Here is a 21,666-nt window from a genome sequence, read left to right as displayed (position 1 = left end):
AGTCTGGTTGCCGAAGATTTTTTTTTTAAATGGTTTTAACATGATCACCATCAAATTGCAGTATTTGTAGGCCTGAGTATTTGTGCATAATGACTGAGAAATATAAAGAGGTCAGGTAACTTGTCCAAGGCCAGACAGGGAATCTGTGGTTTAGTTGGGATTACACTCCAGAGTGATCCTCTTTGTTTCTTCTGTCTAACAATAAGACAATAACCTGTTCTCAAAACATTTTTCTGACTTGGTGTTGAACCAAACGTGAGGACTAATTGCAGCTTGATTTTTTTTTAATCTTTTTTTAACAACACTGTTGACCACTATAGTATTATTTCAAAGCAAGAAAAATGACTTAGTGGATGCATCTTTAATTAGTCACATGAATAGGTCATTTGCACACTTACTGCAATCCCAAATCGTGCAATAAGGTTGATGGCAGATTGTGGTGTATGCTTAGCAGAGATAACAAGGGATTTTGGGTTAATATCTGTGGTAGGGTATGTCAAAGTTAGACTCAGGACTCACAGTTTGTCAGACCACTCTGTTTTATTAGCACAGTGCCCTGCTAATAACACCCAGATAATGTGAGCACTATGCAAGACACAAACTATCTTATTTATACAGATAAAAGGGCGTGAACTAAACAAAGGTACAAAGAGAGCAAAACTGTAAAATTTACCTGGGGCACAGCATGCATATCCTACTTTCTTACTAACGCTAATCGATCTAAGGCTAATACTTCACCAATCGCCCTTAAGTGGAGCAATTGTTCTACCTTAATGTCTGCATTTCTGACACCTGGATTGCAGCATTTCAGCTCTCTTGCTTAAAGGTACACACAGCATTTCTTTAATCCTTTCTATTTTTACAATATAATTCATTTTACTTTCACAGGTACTACAGAATTCTAAAAAACCATTTTAAAAAAATCTGTGTACATTGGGTTTTTTAACTATGCTAAAGGAGTATGACGGTTGCAACGTCAAGTATTTACAAGTTATGAAAAGCCTTAATTTGGTCTTATGAATTATGATATACTGTTTTAACAATATGATTACATATTACTCTTTCTACAGGACCTCATTTAGCACACAGATGCACAGTGCTAGCCGAATGGGTATCTAACAAATATTTTGTTTACTCCTCCTCATTAAATGTGTGGCCCCAGACCTTACTCATTGCACACCATCCAAGCCCTACACTAAATACAGAACTAGTTTTCTCATGGATTTTTCTATAGTTCTCTCAATGCCTCAATCCCTTCACAGATTTATAGAGCTCCCTCCACCCCAAGTTACATTTGAGCAGAACTTGTTTTGACTCTTCAAAGCTTGACAAGAAAATAATACTTATTTGTATTTATGCCAAAAATTAAAGTTTATTACATTTAGGTGTAGTGCAATGTAGAAGTGTTGAGTGTCAAAGAAAATGCTTGAGTGATGTGTCTTCTATATATAGTTACAAGAAATTTTGTGTTCAGATTTCCAGATAAAAACAGATGGAAGTTTCTTGGTCACGCTTTATATTAAAAAAAAAGTACAATTGTAAATATTTGATGAAAGGTTAATGATGTTATAAGCATTTTACAGACATGGGTATATTATGCGTTTATAGGTGGCTGTAAACACACCAGTATCAGGTGCTAGAGGTGGCCGTAAGCCAAGGGTAATGAAACAATTTATATAGTGGGGGTGCTGAAAGCCAAAGTTTACCAAACTGTAAACCCTGCATGTGATAGAAACCACTTCAAGCCAGGGGTTGCGACAGCACCTCGAGCTCTCCTACTTCCAGCACCTATGCTATAAGCTATGTTTATAATCAACCTGTTCACTCTAACAATTTGCAAAAATCATTTATTAATACATATATTCCATTTATTAATTCATTGTTCCCTTTAGCCCAGTGGTGATCCCTTTCACACAGCAAACCTTTGAGTGCGACCCCACCCTCTTATAAATTAAAACACTTTTTTATATTTAGCACTGTTATAAATGCTGGAGGTGAAGTAGGGTTTGGGGTGGAGGCTGCAGCTTGCGACCCCCCTTTGTAATAACCTCATGACCCTCTCAGGGGTCACAACCCCCAGTTTGAAAACCCCTGCTTTAGCACATGTCGCCCATCCACTAATTCCAATTTAATTTCGGCCTGAACAGCACTGCCTCCCATTCAGAGCGTTCAGGTGAATTATCAGTGTAGGGCCATTCACAACATTGTTCCATGTATTAAAGTATAAAGCAAATTGTATTGTTAGGTACAGTTCATCAGGTATCACAGATTATCTCCCAGTTTAAAAATTAACAGGTGCAAATAATCCATTTTATATAAAGGGATTTTAGAAAAAGTACTCCCTCTTCTCAATGGAGATAAAAAATGGATTTGAAAGCAGAGCAGCAAGTCAATCGAAAAATGTTATTTCAGACTGTGGGATATCAGTTTTATTGATAAGCTTCACAAAATTAGTCTACTGTGTGTAAGGGAAACAGATATGCCAAAAGATGTAGCTAACATATGCTATGCAATTAAAAGTTTGTTTTGATTAATAAATTACTGAGTTCTAATTTCTCCATTGAAATGTATCAATTGTACCAAAAGCAATTGTTTTGTATAGGTTTGTCCTAGTCTGAGGTCTATGTTAATACTGTTGTAACAATGTAGTTTAAAATTACATTTTATTAGAAATTGTCGTAGTATCATTTGTGTAGAGTGAAGGCAAACCAGGTTATGATGTCTCTTAGAAATCACATTTTGTAGGATTATGTAGCTTCAATAAAAATTTCCTCTTCTTTAATTCAGCATACTGTCTAAGGTACTAAAGAAGGGTGGTTCATCCACATGCTTATGTTTAGAGAGGATTTTTCAAGTGTTAGGATCATACTTTGGGTATATGTCTTTCTCCTGCAGACTAAGCTGGCTTGTTACTTCAGTCTTCTCTAAAGGCCACTACCCAAGTGCAGCCGGACATCGTGTTGATTCAGTGGGTGACACAGACTAAGTCAGTACTGAACAAGTGCCCTAGCATAATGAAAGAGGGCACCGATGTTTGAGGTGCCCTCTTCTAAATGAGATAAAAACATATGTCCCATATAAAGATCCATGGCACTTTTCCTAAAGTAGGGATATTTAATCTCTTTGTCCTGGCTAATATGTATCTTGATTAATTGTATTCAGTCTTATAAATCGTCCTATGACTTGAATTAATTTCCTGTTGGAAACAGTATTGTAATGTTCTATGCTTCTTAAACAGTTGATGCATTTCTGTGGTCGTAACAGTAGAAGATCATAGAACTATAGGGCTGGAAGAAGGGACTTTGAGAGTCCCATGCACTCAAGACAGGACTAAGTATTATCTAGACCATCCCTGACGGGTGTTTGTCTAACCTGCCCTTAAAATCCTCCAATGACAGAGATTCCAGAACCTCCCTGGGCAATGTATTGCAGTGCTTAACTGTCCTGACGGAAAGTTTTTCCTAATGTCCAACCTAAAATGCCCTTGCTGCAATTAAAGCCCATTGCTTCTTGTCCTATTCTCGGAGGTTAAGGAGAACAATTTTTCTCCCTCCTCTTTGTACTTGAAAACTGTTATCATGTCCCCTCTCAGTCTTCTGTTGTCCAGACTAAACAAATCCAATTTTTTCAGGCTTTCCTTATAGACCTTTAATTATTTTTGTTGCTCTCCTTTAGACTTTCTCCAGTTTGTCCACATCTTTCCTGAAATGTGGTGCCCAGAACTGGACACAATACTCCAACTGAGACCTGATCAGCACGGAGTAAAGCAGAAGAATTACTACTTGTGTCTTGCTTACAACATTCCTGCTAATACATCCCAGAATGTTTGCTTTTTTTTTTGCAACAGTGTTACACTGTTGACTCATATTTAGCTTGTAATCCACTGTGACACCCAGATCCCTTTCCGCAGTACTCCTTCCTACACAGTCATTTCCCATTTGTATGTGTGCAACTGGTTGTTTCTTCCTAAGTGGAGTTCTTTGCACTTTTCCTTATTCAGTTTCATCCTGTTTACCTCAAACTATTTCTCCAGTTTGTCTAGATCATTTTGAATTTTAATCCTATCCTCCAAAGCCCTTGCAACCCCTCTCAGCTTGGTATTGTCCACAAACTTTATAAGTGTACTCTCTATGCCGTTGTCTAAATCACTAATGAAATATTGAACAGAACTGGGACTGATACCTCTGTAGTTTATAATCTGTAATATTTTGAAAGCACTTTGAGATTCTTCTGGGTGAAAAGTATTATAGAATAGGTTGCATCAAAACTTATCAGGGGACTATTCAGCTATGTCTGTTCTAGACTCTTTCCTTCTTCCCTCTCTCCCCAGTCAGTCTCCCAATGTTGTTCGATCACTGGTGATGGCAGTAAAGGGAGTGCTAATATAGATGGGATTCAGATGGCTGACAGCATTTGTACTATTGTATTGTCTAGATCAACGTGAGCAGAGTTCAAAGATGCTGTGAGGAAAAATGTCAGTGCCCACTCTTTAGATCTACTGGAGGTAGCACTAGTGTAAAATGATATAGCTATATCTATCGGTCTATCTATATTAAAGTCTCGTATAGACAGGGTCTTTTGAGAGCCGTTTTTAAAGTTGGTTCATACTCAGATGGGTTCTAATAAACTTTAAAGGGCTAGTGTGGACAAGCCAAAACCTTGTTAGAATAATTTTTTAAATCTGCTTTCCAAGATTGAACATAGGCTTGATGATAATTCTTAGATGGCTTTGGCCTCTCCATACTAGTTCTTTAAACCATGTTGGAACCCAAATTAGCAGGTACCATGTTTAAATGCAGTTTGTAACAAGGGTAAATGGAACCAAATAAATGTAAGGTCACATTGTAAGGTAACATTTGGCTCTTAAGTCTTCACACATCAGTGCCTCTCATCTCTGCCCCTCCCAACAGCCAACTTCAATTGACAACACAAGAAGCTAGGCTTGGGGATACAGAGGATGTATTACTGGGCAAAATAGCCTCTTAAAGACATGCTCTACTCCTAGTCACAAATAGAATTTTAAAATAAGTGTTTCAAATACTAATTATCAATCAAACTGTTAGAACACATTTTGGGGACAGGAAAGGAAAGTTAGAGATGGACAGACAAGAGCCTGTGATCATTGAACAGTCACCAAGGGAGAGATTTTGAGTCATGGTTATTCTAATAGGTGTGTGATCTGGTACACTGTACATCATATCCACGTGTGGCCCTATCAGAGGGGACAGAATTCCTGGGTGTCACCCCTCCAAGACAGCCTATCCTACAGAATAAGGGTGAACCTAAAACAGAAATAGAAGGGCCAAAACAGGAAATGGAGTCCTGTGTTCTGGGGGGTGTTTGAGTGCATAAAACACCCTCCAGAGCTAAGGGGGAACATAAGAATGCAGAGACCCCACTGGCACCTGAGCTTCTGAGTAGATTCATGCTGGATGTGAGGACGTGTCACGTGCCTTTCTCAAAGGGAAGTGGGTAGCATGATGAATTTGCTAAGCAAGAAACTACCATTCCCTCAGCCCCCTTCCCACTGACTTACAACCTTCAGGGTGGGCATGCACATACATCCCCTTCCCCTGATCGGGAGGGGATGGAAGCTCTGTGGACCACCGTAGCCCAGGAAGTAACATTGTTCTGAGGGGAAGTGGTAGCCCCATGGCAAACTGGGAGCAGCGGAGAAGCTGAATACAGAAGAAACTTTTGGGGAGCCTCATGCAAAGCTGGCTGCAGCAGCAGTCAGGTAAATGTGAAAAGGCTGCGACTCGCTAAGTCGCAATCAGGTTCAGGTCTGGGCACAGCCTGTGCGGAAGCAGCAGAGACTGGGCAGGGAACCAGTGCAGAGTGGCCCCAAGGAGAGAGACAGCTAACTGATCCTGACCTGGAAACCTGCGAGCTCCTATTTCCCTGTAGCATAGACTGGGTTGGAGAAGGAACCCAAGGCACTAGGCCTGAGGAACCCTAATTCTCATTGGAGTGCCCCCAGAACCACTATTGTTTTACCTTAAATTGCAGCTGTTTAAGTCACTGTTCATAGGGTGTTTTGCAGTCTTCTCCTTTCTGCCAGTCCTAGTAAAATACCACTTCGCTTAGCCACGTGTCTGAGTCATTAGTGGCACCCCAGGGCTAGCACTTTTAGGGCCTAGTACCTGAAGTCCTTTCAATGCTTGCTTCAGAGTCATGGCAATCTGGTGTAATACTGGTACAGTAAAGGTTTGGTGTGCCACAGCACTGAGCAGCTGTAACAGTTACAAAAATATAAAATATTTTCTCACAGAAGAACATTCTTTAATATTACTTATTTGCTTTTTGGTCACACCTGCATGTCCTGTGGGTTTTATACTTTCCATCCCTGAAAGCTACCGTTAGATATTTGCTGGAGTAAATTATTTTCAAAACCAGAGCTAATATTGTCAAACATTGTTCTCTAGGGTTAAGCTCCTAAATCTATAGATACTGACAATAGATCTGTCCTGATTTTCAGAGAAGCTCATCCACCTTAGTGGGTGCAATGGTCGCTCTGAAAATCAGGCTAATTCTATTTAAGTAATTTAAATATGGATTTAGGAGCCTAAGCTTTAATTCCTAGAAATGGATCTGCCTAGCTCCTTCTGCATGGTTCAATTTTCAGAACCAGAGCCTGATTTTGAAAAATTTGACTTAAAAGAATAATACTGAACAGTCTTTAGCTTCCATTACAGTTCTACCATGCTGTTTTCACGTTGCTGTTTAATTGTACAATAATAGTAAAACAAAGGAACAAATAATAATAAAATAATTTACTAACACCTTGGCTCACATTCTGAAGTGTGGGGTCCTAAAATTATTTGTCTAAGCGAGCTGTCTATTTTGGTGCTAAGCATGTCCGACCACTCCCATAACTGATCTGTATCCCTGAAAATCAGGCCGTGTTTTTAGATGCCTAAATATGGAATTGGCTTCTAATTTTATACACCAAACCTGAAAATATTGGTTCTAGAAAATAATGGAAACTTGAGCAACAAGTTTATGTAGGCTTAAACAGAACTGCTTTTAATCCTTCATTCTATTGACGGGGCACCAGGCACCAGCCCAGCCAGCAGGTGCTTGGGGCGGCCAACGGAGAGGAGCGGCACGTTCAGCTCTTTGGCAGCAGTTCGGCGGCGGATCCCTCACTTCCTCTTGGAGTGAAGGACCAGCCGCCGAATTGCTGCCGAAGACTGAAGCGGCGGTGGTAAAGCTGATCGTGATGGTGGGTTTTTTTCTTTTTCCTTTTTCTTTCATTTTTTTGCTGCTTGGGGCGGCAAAAACCCTGGAGCCAGGCCTTGTCTATTGAATAAAGAAACTATTGTATTTTAAAGTGATTAGAATGAGAAGCTTTGAACGTTTACCTATATTATATTATAATGGTAAAAACATAGGTTGGTTGTTCCATTCAGAATCGTATAGCGCAGTCAAGTGAACAGCATTAGTTGTAATTCAGAGTTTGCGAAATGACCCATTAATTGCCCATGTGGCTTAAGTTATGCTGGCCAAACATCTCTAATCTTTTCAAGTGGGAATTACAGAACATATATATACAATAAAAGCAGATTTAAATACATCTATTGGGAAAACATTTAAATGGAAAATAATCACACACTTTTCATTTTCTGATTTGTGAAAATATAATTTATACCAGAGTTGTTTCTTGTTGTTGTTGTTGTTGTTTTTAAAAAGAGGAAGAAATACAGTTAATGTTCTGAAAGAGTATGAAGCATATTGGATTTACATGTTACAAACATTAATCTATTAGGTTTAATAAAGAATTAGACTTTTCTTTTTTTCTGACTTGATGAAATTTCATTGTAATCATTATACACGTCCCCTCTTTCTTTCTCGTTTGTGTTTATGTGCACACCCGCGTGCACACACCCACAAAGGACTTTCGTTAGTGAATGATATGAGGATATTTTTATCTATTTCATATTAGAACTTTAAGCATACTCTACCCTTTCATCACATCATGATGTTGACATTATCCCATAAAGGATTATACAATTATATATTCCTCTAATAGATATTTTTAGATTTAAATCCCTTCATCATTTCTAAGTCTTGCATTGTATTTTATTATCTATAATTTCAGAAGATCAAAATGTTATATAGGTTTAGTTTAAAGAATAAATATTTCAGAAGCATTTCCTTTTACAGTGAAGAATATATGTGCTTAACACAGGTAACTCCGTAGCTTCTAATTTATTAGGTAACTGGGAAAGGATAATTGCCTATGAGATGGAGGGAGTTACTATATTATGCAGTTTTAGCAGGTTTGTAAATACTCTTTGAAAAGGCCCAGGAGGTGTGGAAACTGTGGAGCTCTCTCTCCATGCTATCTCATAAGAATTAATGTTGAAATGTGGATAATCTGTAAGTAAAGTTTAATGGAATACACTGAATACAAATTTAATTTAAAAAGGACATGCCATAAAACCTGATTTTTTTTTCTTCTTGTTTTTGGGTGAGAATTAAAAAACTAGGCTCTGATTCTGCAAATATTTAAGCAGATGAGTAATTTCATGTGCTTTGAATGTGAATTCAGTGGAATTGTTCATGTGCATGAAGTTACTGCCATGTTAAACATTTTTCAGGATTGGGCCCTTTGTGGATAAAAGAAATGCAGGCGATACGTATCTGGCTTTTAGTAAAGCATTTGATGCAGTATCTGTTTTACTTGCACAGTTAATTCAGATTGGCTCGGCTATGAACATTGTTGCATCCGCTAAAAATTGGTCAAAGAACCACAAAAAAAAGTTTTAATGATAAATAAGGTATTGCACTGGGGCAGGGTGGGGCAAAGTGTTGAGAATGGTGTCAAAGGAGTTGGTTGGCGTTTAAATAACATGGGATTGAATGTCTTTGTTAAAAATCTGAAATGGGAAGTAAACAGCGCCCTAGTTAATTTAGTAGCACTTTGTAAATTTCAGAGCTATGGTGAGGACAGAGAAATAATTAAAGGGACCTAAAGAAGTAGAAATATGGATGGTGAGCCAAACTCACCTAGTGTAACTCCACTGACTGAAATTTAGTTACACTAGCAATGAACTTGGTCTGAGTTTTAGCTTGGGAAAACCTTAAGGTAATACATGTAGAGGAAAACTGTCTGAAACATATATATTCAAAGGGAAGGAAAAAACCTGGACAGCAGTAATTCTGAAGTAGGCATATGGAATGATATGTCCTTTTGCTGACGGCTGAGTTTTGTTGCAAACCGTGTTTTGTTTGTTTTGGTTTTTGGTGGGGGGAAAATGGGTTAGGAGTGGGAGGAGTAACGGGCAGCACACCAGGGAACAGGGAAATGATGGTGTACAACTCAGAGACTGCACCTAAAATGCTGTGCCAGAATGATGTCTGGAGAAAATTCTTATTGCATGGAAATTTTAAAAATGTGACTAGATAAAACACTAGAAAAAATACTTTAGCGAGTAATCCATGTACTGTTAGGGGGTTCGATTAAATGTCCTAATGGGTCTCTCTTCCTCTAACTTCTAATGTAGCAGTTAGAAAGAAATCAGTATATGCTTTTTAAATTCACGTGGGTATGAGCCTGTAATTTCTGACCACACGGGCCCTTGGTATGTGGCATCAGTTAATATTAACATCCTTTACAAGATGTCGTTTAATCAGTTTTACTATATTTATCTTTCCGTGTTGGCTTTTTAAAACATTGCTTACATTACTAAAATAAATCCATTCACCTGTAAACATCAATATCTGTGCAGAAGTTGCAGTGCTGGGATACTATAACCCCCTTTGGCCATCTAAATTGTTTGATTGCCATCTGACAGATAAATGGTAACCTTGCTAATGTTGTTGCATTATTTTACTTAAGGTACATCCGGTTTATATTTCAGCATTTTAATTACTAAAGTTAAAGTTTTGTCAGTTTGTCAACCTATAGCCACCTCTGTCAGATAACTCTTTAAAATATGGAAATTGTCTTTAATTTTTTCAATTTAATGATTTCCCCTGTAGCTTTGGTAACCCAAATGTCATAATATTGTGCTAATGTATGAGGACTAGAAAGTGTGATCAACCAGGGGGTTGCTGCTCATTCTCCAAAATGAGTGAAATAAATAAACTTGGTTTTATAATCCACTGTTCATCGAAAAACCTGATTTTTAACTTGTCACTTTTTAAAAAGCTCTTCCTCATCACTGATGGGCACAGGGTGTGTATACACAGCCATCCTGGTTAACCCGGAGATATAAAATATGTGGATCTGATTGATCAGCTAAAGTTTAACTGATGCTTAATTTACAAAACTGTGAGCTCACAAAACTGATAATCCAGACACCAAATCTGCAATGACACTTAAGGTACAATACATATCTGTGGTCTGCTGAGCCTAAAATTTACCATTAGTTACAATATTGAAAACATAAGTCTTGCTGGCCGGGCAGCTGGTTTGCTATGACCATTGCTTATGACACTGATCATAGTCCTATCATTGTTTGGTGGTGGTTTTTGTAATCACCTGTTGTCTGTCACCTTATTCTTCATGTCTGCCCCAAAGAGAACACCTCTTTTTATGTGTTTGTACAGCACCTATCACAATGGACCTGGTGGATGCAACTGTAATGATGATGATACAAGTAATCTGAAGAACTGCCGTACTATTAGAAAGCTTATCTAGCTTGTAGCACTGCCTTTTGAACAATTCAGTGCCAAAAGTATACAAGACTCGCAATGCAAGTGGTCTCTTCTCTGAAGAGTTTACAATGTAAGCAAGACAGACATAGCAAGGATGCACTGCAACTTGACAGGTGACAGTGTCATGTTAAATACTGTGAGCCATAGCATTACCTCATGGAAAAAACCTGTGGGAGAGGATGAGTTATTTAATAAAAGCACCTACTTTGAAATCAGTTCCTTAGATGGCATGACATCACAGTGGGAAGTCAAGGGATGTTAGCTCTCTGTGGAAGGGTCAGGACAAGTAAGCCTGTGATGACTTCCAAGGGGAAGTCATGTGACTCTTGGGATATCCAGGTAGAGAACTGCTGCTCATGGTAGTTCACTGGAAGTTATGCTCCTGTTGGGTCTACTTAGGCCTAAAGCTCTCTTCTCTCTACTAGTGCACCTCCCCTTGTGGAGGTAATGCTGCATAAAGCTGTCTTCTTCTGGTTGGCTTACTTCTTGCCAGGTACTCTGAACTTGTGTTGCTTTGGGTAGCAGTTGGATTTGGTAACTGGGGATTATGACACTGAGCTCCTCTTTCTCCTCCACCTACCACACCTCCAAGCTTATTTGTGTCTATTTCACCCCATCCATGCTAAAAGCAGACTGGATTGTTTGGCCCCTGAAATGTTCTAACTTTTAAAAAACTATATATTTTAAGGTAACAAGTGGATTATAAACTAGTTTAATTGTAGTATGCTACTTGCCAAGACATGGTCAGATGGACTGCATGAAGAACATTTTAAGATAGAGACAAAATGGAGCAAGCGTAAAAAAACCTCACACATACAACTTAAATGTTTTTTGTCAAGATAAGTCAATATATGGATTGTGAGACTGTTAATGAATAATTTTATATTTCATGGCTCCCAAAGCCAGAGACGACCATTGTGATTACCTAGTCTGACCTTCTATATAATACAGACCATATAATTTACCCAAAATAATTCCTAGAGTTTATCTTTTAGAAAAAGATCTGAGCAGGATTTAAAAATTGTCAGTGATGGAAAATCCACCATGACCCTTGGTAAATTGGTCCAAAGGTTAATTGTCACTGTTTAAAAAAGTACAACTTACGGAAAGTCTGAATTTGTCTAGTTTCAACGTCCAACCATTAGATTGTATTGTATATTTCTCTGTTAGATTGAAGAGCCCATTATTAAAATGTGTTTAGCTTAACAAAAAGGAGGTTAAAGGCTGATGTAACAGTCTATAAGAAATAGAGCAAGGGACATCCCACTTTATCTCCCACACAGTACATAATGGGCCTAATTCTCAATTACACAAAGGCTCATTAGTCTAAAGCCTGAGCTATGTGAAACAGTCTTCATGTAAATGAGAATCTGCTGCAAATTGCTTATGGTGGGGTGTTTTTGCTTCTGAGCTCTCACCCAAAGAATGGCATCTGACAACTGTTTTTGTGATTACAGAGATTACCATCCATTTTCTGAAAGTCTTGAAACTATCTCAGAACCCCACTGCCATGGGTTGGACAGCCATAGTTGCTGAGAGAAATGGCCAAACTCCATTTTAAAAGTCTGATTGTGTGGGTTTTCCTAGCTGCTTTGCTTTGTTCTGTGCAGTGCTGCTTAATTTCTTGCAATTTCTCAGTCATTTAAATTACTGGCTTTAGTTATCTTTTTATGACCTGCTATTGTGGCACCTTCCCTTTCTATCAGGAGATTGTATGTTACAACTACGAAGTCATATTCATTATCCATCCATACCCAGCTGGTAGGGCACAAATTCTTAGCACCCTTTCTATAAGCAATTCACAGTCCAATAACCCTACAGAGTTACAGAAGAAGGCAACTCTGTGTAGCAAATTAGCCTCTTTTCTTCTGTGCCCCAAGCAACATTGTTCTACTCCCTCAAATCCCTTCTCAAAATCAGTTTCTTTTGGTTACCTTTCCACTACTGATCTCCACTACATTTCTATCTCCTCCTGCTCTTGTACCTGATCAGAAAAGACTAAGAAAAAATATGTAAAACTGAACTATCTGCTCTTATTTAAAAAAATAATGCTCTCCTCAAAGCTGTGTTCTCTTCCCCATCCACAGACCTCTTCCTTCCTTCCTGACTGCAAAATACTGTTAGTCACTTTTCATTGGATTATCTGTTTAGTTTGTAAGCACTTTGAAGATGAGGATCCCTGCCCTGAAGTGTTGTTGTGTAGGCCCATAAACACAATAGTTAATAATTGACATAACAGACCTGATTTAACTGTAAGTGGGTTTATAGTTAAATTGAGTAAGCTCTTCTGTACCTTTCAGATGATGCAGGTAAGAGTAAGCAGGAGCAAACCTGACTTGAACTATTTTGATGGAGGCTATGAGGGAGGTTAAAGCAATAATGAAAGCTGAATCTGAGGCATAAGACGACTGAATTTAACTTTTTCAACTCATTTCAATATATTTGTGTTTTATGGCTTGATATTGCTTAATTACTAGTGGAGTGTATGTGCAGGAGGAGGAGAGTTAAATTTCCCAGGGGTTCTCAAAATCCCTGTTAGAGCAAACCTCAGGGGTTCACTTCAAACCATTATCCTACCAACTGTTGACTAGCTCGTACTCCCATTGGAGCCTGTGGATGTTTTTTGTTAATTGGCTGGGATGGTCACTGTTTGATGCAAGGTGTTGCCTATCTACTTGCTGCTAGGGAGCTGATGTGCTGCTCTGTAGCAGTCCCAGCTTTTGCTGGTAATCAGTCCTGTGTTTCTTCCTTGGGAAATCTAGAATGATTTTACTTGATAGTGTTTGGTTTGCAAGCCCTAACTTGCAAGTCTGACAAACATCTCTTTTCAAGGGGAATTCAGTTATTGTGGCATACAGACAGGTAACTTTATTTTAGTCCATGTTTTGTCATAACCCCAATGCTTTTTTTATAGATGCATAACAAAATAGCTGACTTTATTCAATATTTTCTCTTCAGTCTCCAGAGGGTGCTGAGGGCAAGGATGCAGCAAAAATAACTAAACAAGAGGCAAGTATAACTCCTGTTTTTTCATCTGTTGTGGTTTTAATTATTAAATTGGAGACTCCCAGTTTTACAAAACTAAATAGTATTTGTTGCTTCACAGAGATCCACTTATGATGTGGGTTTTTTATGGGAATTCTGGTATTGGTGTTAAAACTGCAAAACAGATTTGGTTTACTTGGTAAAATTTAATCCTTTTGGCACTGAAGAATCAGAGGATGCATTGCTACATGAGGCATTTTCCAGTAGCACGTTAGTCAATGGGGAAGGATCCTGAATCCTAGTGCCATGGGAATTTAGCTCCCCCCCACCCTCTTCTTTTTAAATCCAGTAAGGAAGTTTACTGCGTTGATTTCAAAAACTGAATGAACATTCAGGTGAATTAACAGTGAATTTCCTCTATTTTAAAGTTATGAACATTCTCCAAAGGGCATATTTGAACTGAAAACATAAGTAAGAACATAAATTATAGGTCTCCAGAAAATGTAAAAATTAGTGAGCCAAGACAAGGAAGCTGACTTGAGGCTCAGTCATTTAGAAAAAAAAATGGTGCAGTAGAAGGGGCAAAACAATAGCAAGATTCAGGCATAACCCCCTGAAGGAATAAATGAGCTCTTTGGAAAAGGGCATCTTGGTTTTTAGCTTCTTAGTAGCAATGTTTCCTGTGACATTTCCTAGAAGATCAAGAAGCATATGATTGCACAAATTAGTACAGTTGAGAGTTTTATGTAGTTTCTATTATATCTTGTACAATATTATTACAAAGGTAGGTTAAAAAGAATACCTTAGGCAAGTATTAAACTTTTAATGTGACTTAACTTTGTGTAAAACAATACAGATTCTTCTCCTGTATCCATGTTTAAATACTGTTTCCTCAAAATAAAATAATTTTGAAGGAGAGCAGTCCTAAGGTTCCCCTCCCTCCCCCCGAAAGGTTTGACAGATATCATTGATGTCCATTGGATACCAGTATAAAGAATGAACATTTCTAGCTTCTAACTAGAAGCTTGCAGATGCCTGCAAGGTTTCTAAACTGTTTCAAAAGAGCCTATCCTCTCTCAAACATAGGAACATCCATCACGGACATGGAGTCAAGAATAGATATGATGGCTTTGTTCACAAGGGCATTATAGCTCTCTGTATGTAACTTCTGTTACCTATAAGGACTGAGATGCAATCAGATAGCATAGCTTCTAGATAAAATGGGACAAGAGAGTTAAACAACCTACCCTCTCCACTCAGGGATTTTTAAAGAATTGTGTTTAACTCACTGTGCTCCTGATGTCAGTGCAAACCCTTAAGTGAAGCTGATCAATGAGTAAAACCCTCTACTACATGACCAAAGCCATTGTTGTCTCTCTCTGTTTTTTGTAAATCATTGTGATTTAGAAGAGTGCTGTCTTATCTGTACCTTCTATTGTTCAAATGCCTTCTAGAGAACCAGGGGATGTAAATGTAGATTTAAGCTGGGACTTGGGGTACACAGGTTCTACAATTCTGTACTTACAGACTAATTGAAATGCTGTCTTTTTAACCTGTTTAGCAGTGGTGCTGTGAAAACTGATAGTGCTCAACAAATAGATATCCCAAATCACTAAGAGAAGAGACATATAGATTTTAGAATGACGTATAACTACTAGACAGCTGAAAATCAGTTGTTGGTTTTTTTTTTCCTTGGACAAAACCTTCTTCCTGCCAAGACCAAGTTCAAGATTTTATTTACCCTGTAAGTGTTTACTAGTAAGGGACATTAAAATCATTATATGGAACATGGCTAACTGTACTCCTCAGGTGATGGCCTCATCTGTTGCAGGAGAAATGCAGAACCTTTGACACATGTTTTTCAGGCCACCTTTGAAACATACTTTTTATATATTGGTGGTGTTTTTTTTGTTTTTTTTTAAAACACCTTTCAGTTCATCTTTAGGTTCTGTTTTGTTGGGGGATGGGTTACAAATCAGGCAAAGGGACAACTGTAAGTAAACATGGTTCCAATTTTGTAGCATAGACCAAATTTTATATGTGGTGGGTTTTTTTGTTTGTTTTGTGTTTTTAAACCAAGACAAAGCCTTGGCCAAAACAGTACAAATAGAGCCGAGTCGGGGACTAGTTACATGGTTTTGTCCTGACCCTGTTACAACCCAGTTGCAGTTTTTAATATTCATGAGCTCTTTAGTCATGCTCTGTAACCAGCTTCATTCACTCATCTATAGTTATAATGTATTCAGGGGCCTGGGAGTGGATTTAAATAATATTTCCTAGACTTTCTCATCTTCCACACTCGACTTATGAAAAAAGTAGAGACATTTAATTTTATTTGTGGGTGGGGAGGGGTGTTCACATCTCTTATTTCTTCCCCTAATAATTTTCTTTAAGTGGAAAAACAGTCAAATGCTTACCCTCTGCTCCTGCAGCTGGCTCTGTGCAGGTGGACTCCTGTACTCACATGGTATCAGCTGAAGGATTGGGCCTTAATTTACTTCTTTTAAATATCAGCACTGTACTAAGGGACACCATCAACTTAAAAGTATTTTCTGACAGAAATGCAAGTTAACACTGTGTAAAAATAACAGCTAAGAAATTAAAAAAAAACTTTTCCTCAATATTTTCAGTTTACTTGCTTTGCAGTCCTATGTAGAATCAGTTTGTTTCCGATGTGTAGTCAGTCATTCTCTCCTGTTTGCATAGGCCTTTCACACAGCAACAAGGGTGAGATAAACACTTATAAAATAGGTCACTGCTATTGTAAAACTGCACCTGCTCCAAAATCTGTCAATATTTGTAGTCACTGAAACTTCTGAACTGTTTTTTTGTAAGCAACTGGATTTCAAGTTCACTATGTCTCTTTAAAACTCAAAAAATCCAGTGGAGGCGGCACCCTTTATGTGTATTTGGCAGTAAGGACTTTTGTTGTCCTAGTGGTATATTTTAAGTTATCATCAAATGAATGAGTGACACATTTTTGTCTTGGTTTGACTATGATCTGCTGAAAGCCTACCAACATTTTTTCCCCTTTTTATAGCCCACAAGACGATCGGCAAGATTGTCAGCTGTAAGTATTCCTAAGAACCGTTGGTGTACACCTTCCTAGGCACATGCTTTTTCATGCCAAACAAACAGGATGTCATATTTTGTTTGATTCATTTATTCTTGAAGAGCATTAAAGCTCTCTAGAGGGAAGGATGTTTATTTTAATATAAACAAAGGCACACAGTCTCCTAAAAAGAACTGTGTTCTTTTCTTTCACTGGTATGCCTGTTGCACACAAAGTGTGACTTAGAACTTCTGGAAGTTCTATCTCCTGATAGGTCAACAGGTGCTGGTTGTGAAGATGCATCTTCCTCTGTGAAAGACGGGGGGGCCACTGTAGCAGGGCTGGATTTGATATTTTTGATACTTTTTGGTTATTTTTCTTTGTTAGATATGGGTAGTAGGACAAGTGGGAGGGGGAAAATTTCCCTTTTTCTTTCCAGTACATTTGCTTGACGTATGTGTGTTCATATATTAAAAACAATAATTAATAAATAGCCCACTTCAGGAGGAATGGAGGAGGAAGAACCTTCTAGCACTGTCACATTAGATAGTCCACGCTCTCTGTTACAGAGAGGCTAAACGGGAGGGTGGGCTTCTGTTAATGGTTCACACCAAACTCCCTCTTAGACTCTTAAAATGACTCCAAACTTACTTTCACTCCTGCATGTGGTGAGCCAATAGATACAGGCTAGCTTAGTCTGTGGTGTCCGTTGAGGTATATCTGAACATGAAACTTTTCTGGTCTTTTAAGAGGTGCATACCAGGAAGCAAGGAAAAGGTGGGGGTAGGAGGCTGGTAGTGAATTATCTAATATATTTTGTAACTGGAAATGTTTTATAGAAACCTGCTCCACCAAAACCTGAACCCAAACCAAGGAAAACCACAAAGGTAAAATTCCTGTAATTTAAATCACTATGACCAAATAATCATGCACTTTTGTTTTTGCATTGCATATTTCACTCTGTTTCAAATGTTCATGGACAACTTCTGAAGCATCCACATTTTTTTCATGTTTTATCTTTAAAAGCAAAACTCCCTCTCTCTCCCCCACCCCCCGTCCCAATTTAAATGTATTGCTGTCTGCCTGCAATGCATGGTCTGTCAGCCCCATACTTTTGCTTCCTAAGCAGAGCTATTCACTGTAGCAACATCTTTTCCTTCCCCAGAGATGGAGCTCACCTTTCCTGCACATGCAGGGTTGATCAAGGTGGCTCCGCTACCAACCTGGGACCTAGCATTTCCCACACTAGTGTGTCAGCTTTTTCAGCATTGCCTTCCCTGCTTGACTAAATGGACAGTACTCCACCCATTAGTGAGACGCTTGTGTCTTATACATATTTTTCTTATGAAAATACAGCTATTGCCAAGGATGCTGATTACAAATAAAGGTAGAATTAAAGATATGGCTAAATGAAGTGGTGTTGACTTTCTAGGCCAAATACAGTCAAAATAAAAATTCTATGGTACATAGGTTAGTGGTTTCAGACACTATTAAGAGAAGTTCTAGAAATGTACTTCAGAAAACAGATTTATTGGGGCCCAAGGAAGATGCAAAACAACAACAATTGTTGTACCAGAAAAAGCATGTTTGGGGAGAACTGTTTTAGCTCTCCCCAGTGTATATTTCTGATTGACAAGTATTAGAACAGGGATCGGCAACCTTTGGCACGCGGCTCACCAGGGTAAGCACCCTGGCAGGCTGGGCCCATTTGTTTACCTGCTGCATCCGCAGGTTTGGCCGATGGTGGCTACCACTGTTCACGGTTCGCTGTCCCAGGCCGATGGGGGTGGCAGGAAGCAGTGGCCAGCACATCCCTCAGCCCGCACCGCTTCCCGCAGCCCCCATTGGCCTGGGACGGTGAACCACTGCCAGTGGGAGCCGTGATCGGCCAAGCCAGCAGACATGGCAGGTAAACAAACCGTCTCAAAGCAGGACCAACACTAACTAAATCATCCCAGCCAGGGCTTTGTCAAGCTGGGCCTTAAAAACCTCTAAGGATGGAGATTCCACCACCTCCCTAGGTAACCCATTCCAGTGCTTCACTGCCCTCCTAATGAAATTGTGTTTCCTAATATCCAACCTAGATCTCCCCCACTGCAACTTGAGACCATTGCTCCTTGTTCTGTCATCTGCCACCACTGAGAACAGCCGAGCTCCATTTCTTTGGAACCCTCCTTCAGGTAGTTGAAGGCTGCTATCAAATCACTCTTCTCTTCTGCAGACTAAATAACCCCAGTTCCCTCAGCCTCTCCTCGTAAGTCATGTGCCCCAGACCCCTAATCATTTTCATTGCCCTCCACTGGACTCACTCCAATTTGTCCACATCCCTTCTGTAGTGGGGGGACCAAAATTGGATGCAGTACTCCAAGTGTGGCCTCACCAGTGCCAAATTAAAGGGGAATAATCACTTCCCTCGATCTGCTGGCAATGCTCCTACTAATACAGTCCAATATGCCGTTGGCCTTCTTGGCAACAAGGGCACACTGCTGACTCATATCCAGCTTCTTGTCCACTGTAATCCCCAGGTCCTTTTCTGTTGAACTGCTGCTTAGCCAGTCAGTGCCCAGTCTGTAGCTGTGCAGGGGATTCTTCCTTCCTAAGTGCAGGACTCTGCACTTGTCCTTGTTGAATCTCATCAGATTTCTTTTGGCCCAATCCTCCAATTTGTCTAGGTCACTCTGGACCCTATCCCTACCCTTCAGCATATCTACCTCTCCCCCCAGCTTAGTGTCATCTGCAAATTTGCTGAGGGTACAATTCATCCCATCATCCAGATCATTAATAAAGATGTTGAACAAAACTGGCCCCAGGACCAACCCCTGGGGCACTCTGCTTGATACCAGCTGCCAACTAAACATTGAGCCATTGATCACTACCTGTTGAGCCTGGCAATATAGCCAGCTTTCTATCCAGTTTATAGTCCATTCATCCAATCCATAGTTCTTTAACTTGCAGCAAGAATACTGTGGGAGACCGTATCAAAAGCTTTGCTAAAGTTAAGATATATCACTGTAAAACGGGTTGACTCACCCCTGCAGCACCTCCTACTGGTTGCTCTGGGAATTTAGCTCGGTCCAGCCCTGGGGCACCCTCTGCAGGCTGGTGATCCACCTGTTCTTAGGCCCCCCGTGTCCCTCCCTGGACCCGGTGCCCTTTTACATGGGGTGCTGCCCCCTAGCAGTGCCCCTTTCTCTCTGGGTCTCCCCTTCTGTCTCAGGGAACCCCCACCCTCTATCCCTACCTTGCCTCAGTATTGGCTACTGCCAGTCATTGTCTAGCCCCACACTCTGGGGCAGACTGCAGTATCAGCCTACTCATCACAGGCATGGAGGGTTTGGACCTGCCTTGGCCTACCCCTGGGCTGCCCTCTGCAACCCCCAGTACCTGTTGGCCCACTGCTAGGCCGCAGCTTGGGGCTTTCTAGGCTGGAGCTCCTCAGCCTTCCCCAGCCCTGCTGCACTCAGGTATCCAGTCTCAAGCTCCTAAGCAGCCAGGCCCTTCTTCCTCTTCAGGCAGAGGAAGACTGTCTGGGCTCCTGGCTCATAGCCTTTTATAGGAGCCAGCTGTGGCCTGATTGGGGTGTGGCCCAGCTGCAGCTACTTCCCCAATCAGCCCAGCTTGAGAGTAGCAGCTCTCAAGCCCTGCCAAGCTGCTTTCCAACCCCTTCTCAGCAGGCGCAGGATCCACCCTGCTACAATCACATCCACCACTTTCCCCATATCCACAGAGCCAGTTATCTCATCATAGAAGGCAATCAGGTTGGTCAGGCATGACTTGCCCTTGGTGAATTCGTGTTGACTGTTCCTGATCACCTTCCTCTCCTCCAAGTGCTTCAAAATGGATTCCTTGAGGACCTGGTTCCATGATTTTGCTGGGGACTGAAGTGAGGCTGACCTGTCTATAGTTCCCTGGGATCTCTTTCTTCCCTTTTTAAAATATGGGCACTATATTTGCCTTTTTCCAGTCATCTGGGACTTCCCCGATGGCCATGAATTTTCAAAGATAATGGCCAACAGCCAACTCCCTCGGCACCCTTGGATGCATTAGATCTGTACCCATTGACTTGTGCATGTCCAGCTTTTCTAAATAGTCCTTAACCTGTTCTTTCACCACTGAGAGCTGCTCACCTCCTCCCCATACTGTTGCCCAGTGCAGCAGTCTGGGAGCTGACCTTGTCTCTGAAGACCAAGGCAAAAAAAGCATTGAGTATTTCAGCTTTTTCCACATTATCTGTCACTAGGTTGCCTCTCTCATTCAGCTTTCTCTGACCTCCTTCTTGTTTCTAACATACCTGTAGAACCCCTTCTTGTTACCCTTCACATCCCTTGCTAGCTGCAACGCCAATTGTGCTTTGGCCTTCCTGATTACATCCCTACATGCTCTAGCAATATTTTTATACTCCTTCCTAGTCGTCTGTCCAAATTTCCACTTCTTGTAAGCTTCCTTTTTGAGTTTAAGCTCACCGAAGATTTCACTGTTTAGCAAATATGGCAGGGGACCAGCTTGGCTTTTCTTTCTGCACATTGGGATGGTTTGTTCCTGCGCCCTAAATAAGGCTTCTTTAAAATATAGCCAGCTCTCCTGGACTCCTTTTCCCCCTCATATTAGTGTCCCAGGGGATCCTGCCCATCAGTTCCCTAAGGGAGTCAAAGTCTGCTTTTCTGAAGTCCAGGGTCCATATTTTTGCTATTCTCCTTTTTTTCCTTTTGTGAGGATCCTGAACTCAACCATCTTATGGTCACTGCTGCCTAGGTTGCCACCCACTTCTACTTCCCCTACCATCTGGGGTGTTCTTTCCAAAGAGAAACATGCAAGCCTAAAATAGCAAAAATTACTTAATTTTTGTTTTCTAATATAATAAGGATGTTACTAAAGCAACCTAATATCCTTAAGACACAGGGGGGCTAGTTCCTCAGCCAGTGTAAGTTGGTGCAATTCCGTTGAATTCAAAAGTGCTGTGTCAT

The 21,666-nt window shown here is 40.2% G+C and overlaps 1 protein-coding gene across 3 annotated transcripts in view; it reads left to right on the top strand.

Moving 5' to 3' along the window:
• HMGN3 (high mobility group nucleosomal binding domain 3) overlaps positions 1 to 21,666 on the top strand; it is a 115,730-nt gene that overhangs the window by 91,676 nt on the left and 2,388 nt on the right. For all 3 annotated transcript variants that reach the window (XM_045009014.1, XM_045009015.1, XM_045009016.1), the window contains 3 exons: positions 13,624 to 13,674; positions 16,691 to 16,720; positions 17,542 to 17,589. In XM_045009014.1, coding sequence (XP_044864949.1) covers positions 13,624 to 13,674; positions 16,691 to 16,720; positions 17,542 to 17,589 — 129 coding nt within the window. The remainder of the gene's footprint in view (positions 1 to 13,623; positions 13,675 to 16,690; positions 16,721 to 17,541; positions 17,590 to 21,666) is intronic.

This window comes from Mauremys mutica, chromosome 3 (genome assembly GCF_020497125.1).
Source record: "Mauremys mutica isolate MM-2020 ecotype Southern chromosome 3, ASM2049712v1, whole genome shotgun sequence".
In the NCBI taxonomy this organism is placed as follows: Eukaryota; Metazoa; Chordata; order Testudines; family Geoemydidae; genus Mauremys; species Mauremys mutica.
Note: the sequence above shows the minus strand (reverse complement) of the source record. Positions and strands in the feature narration are given on the sequence as shown.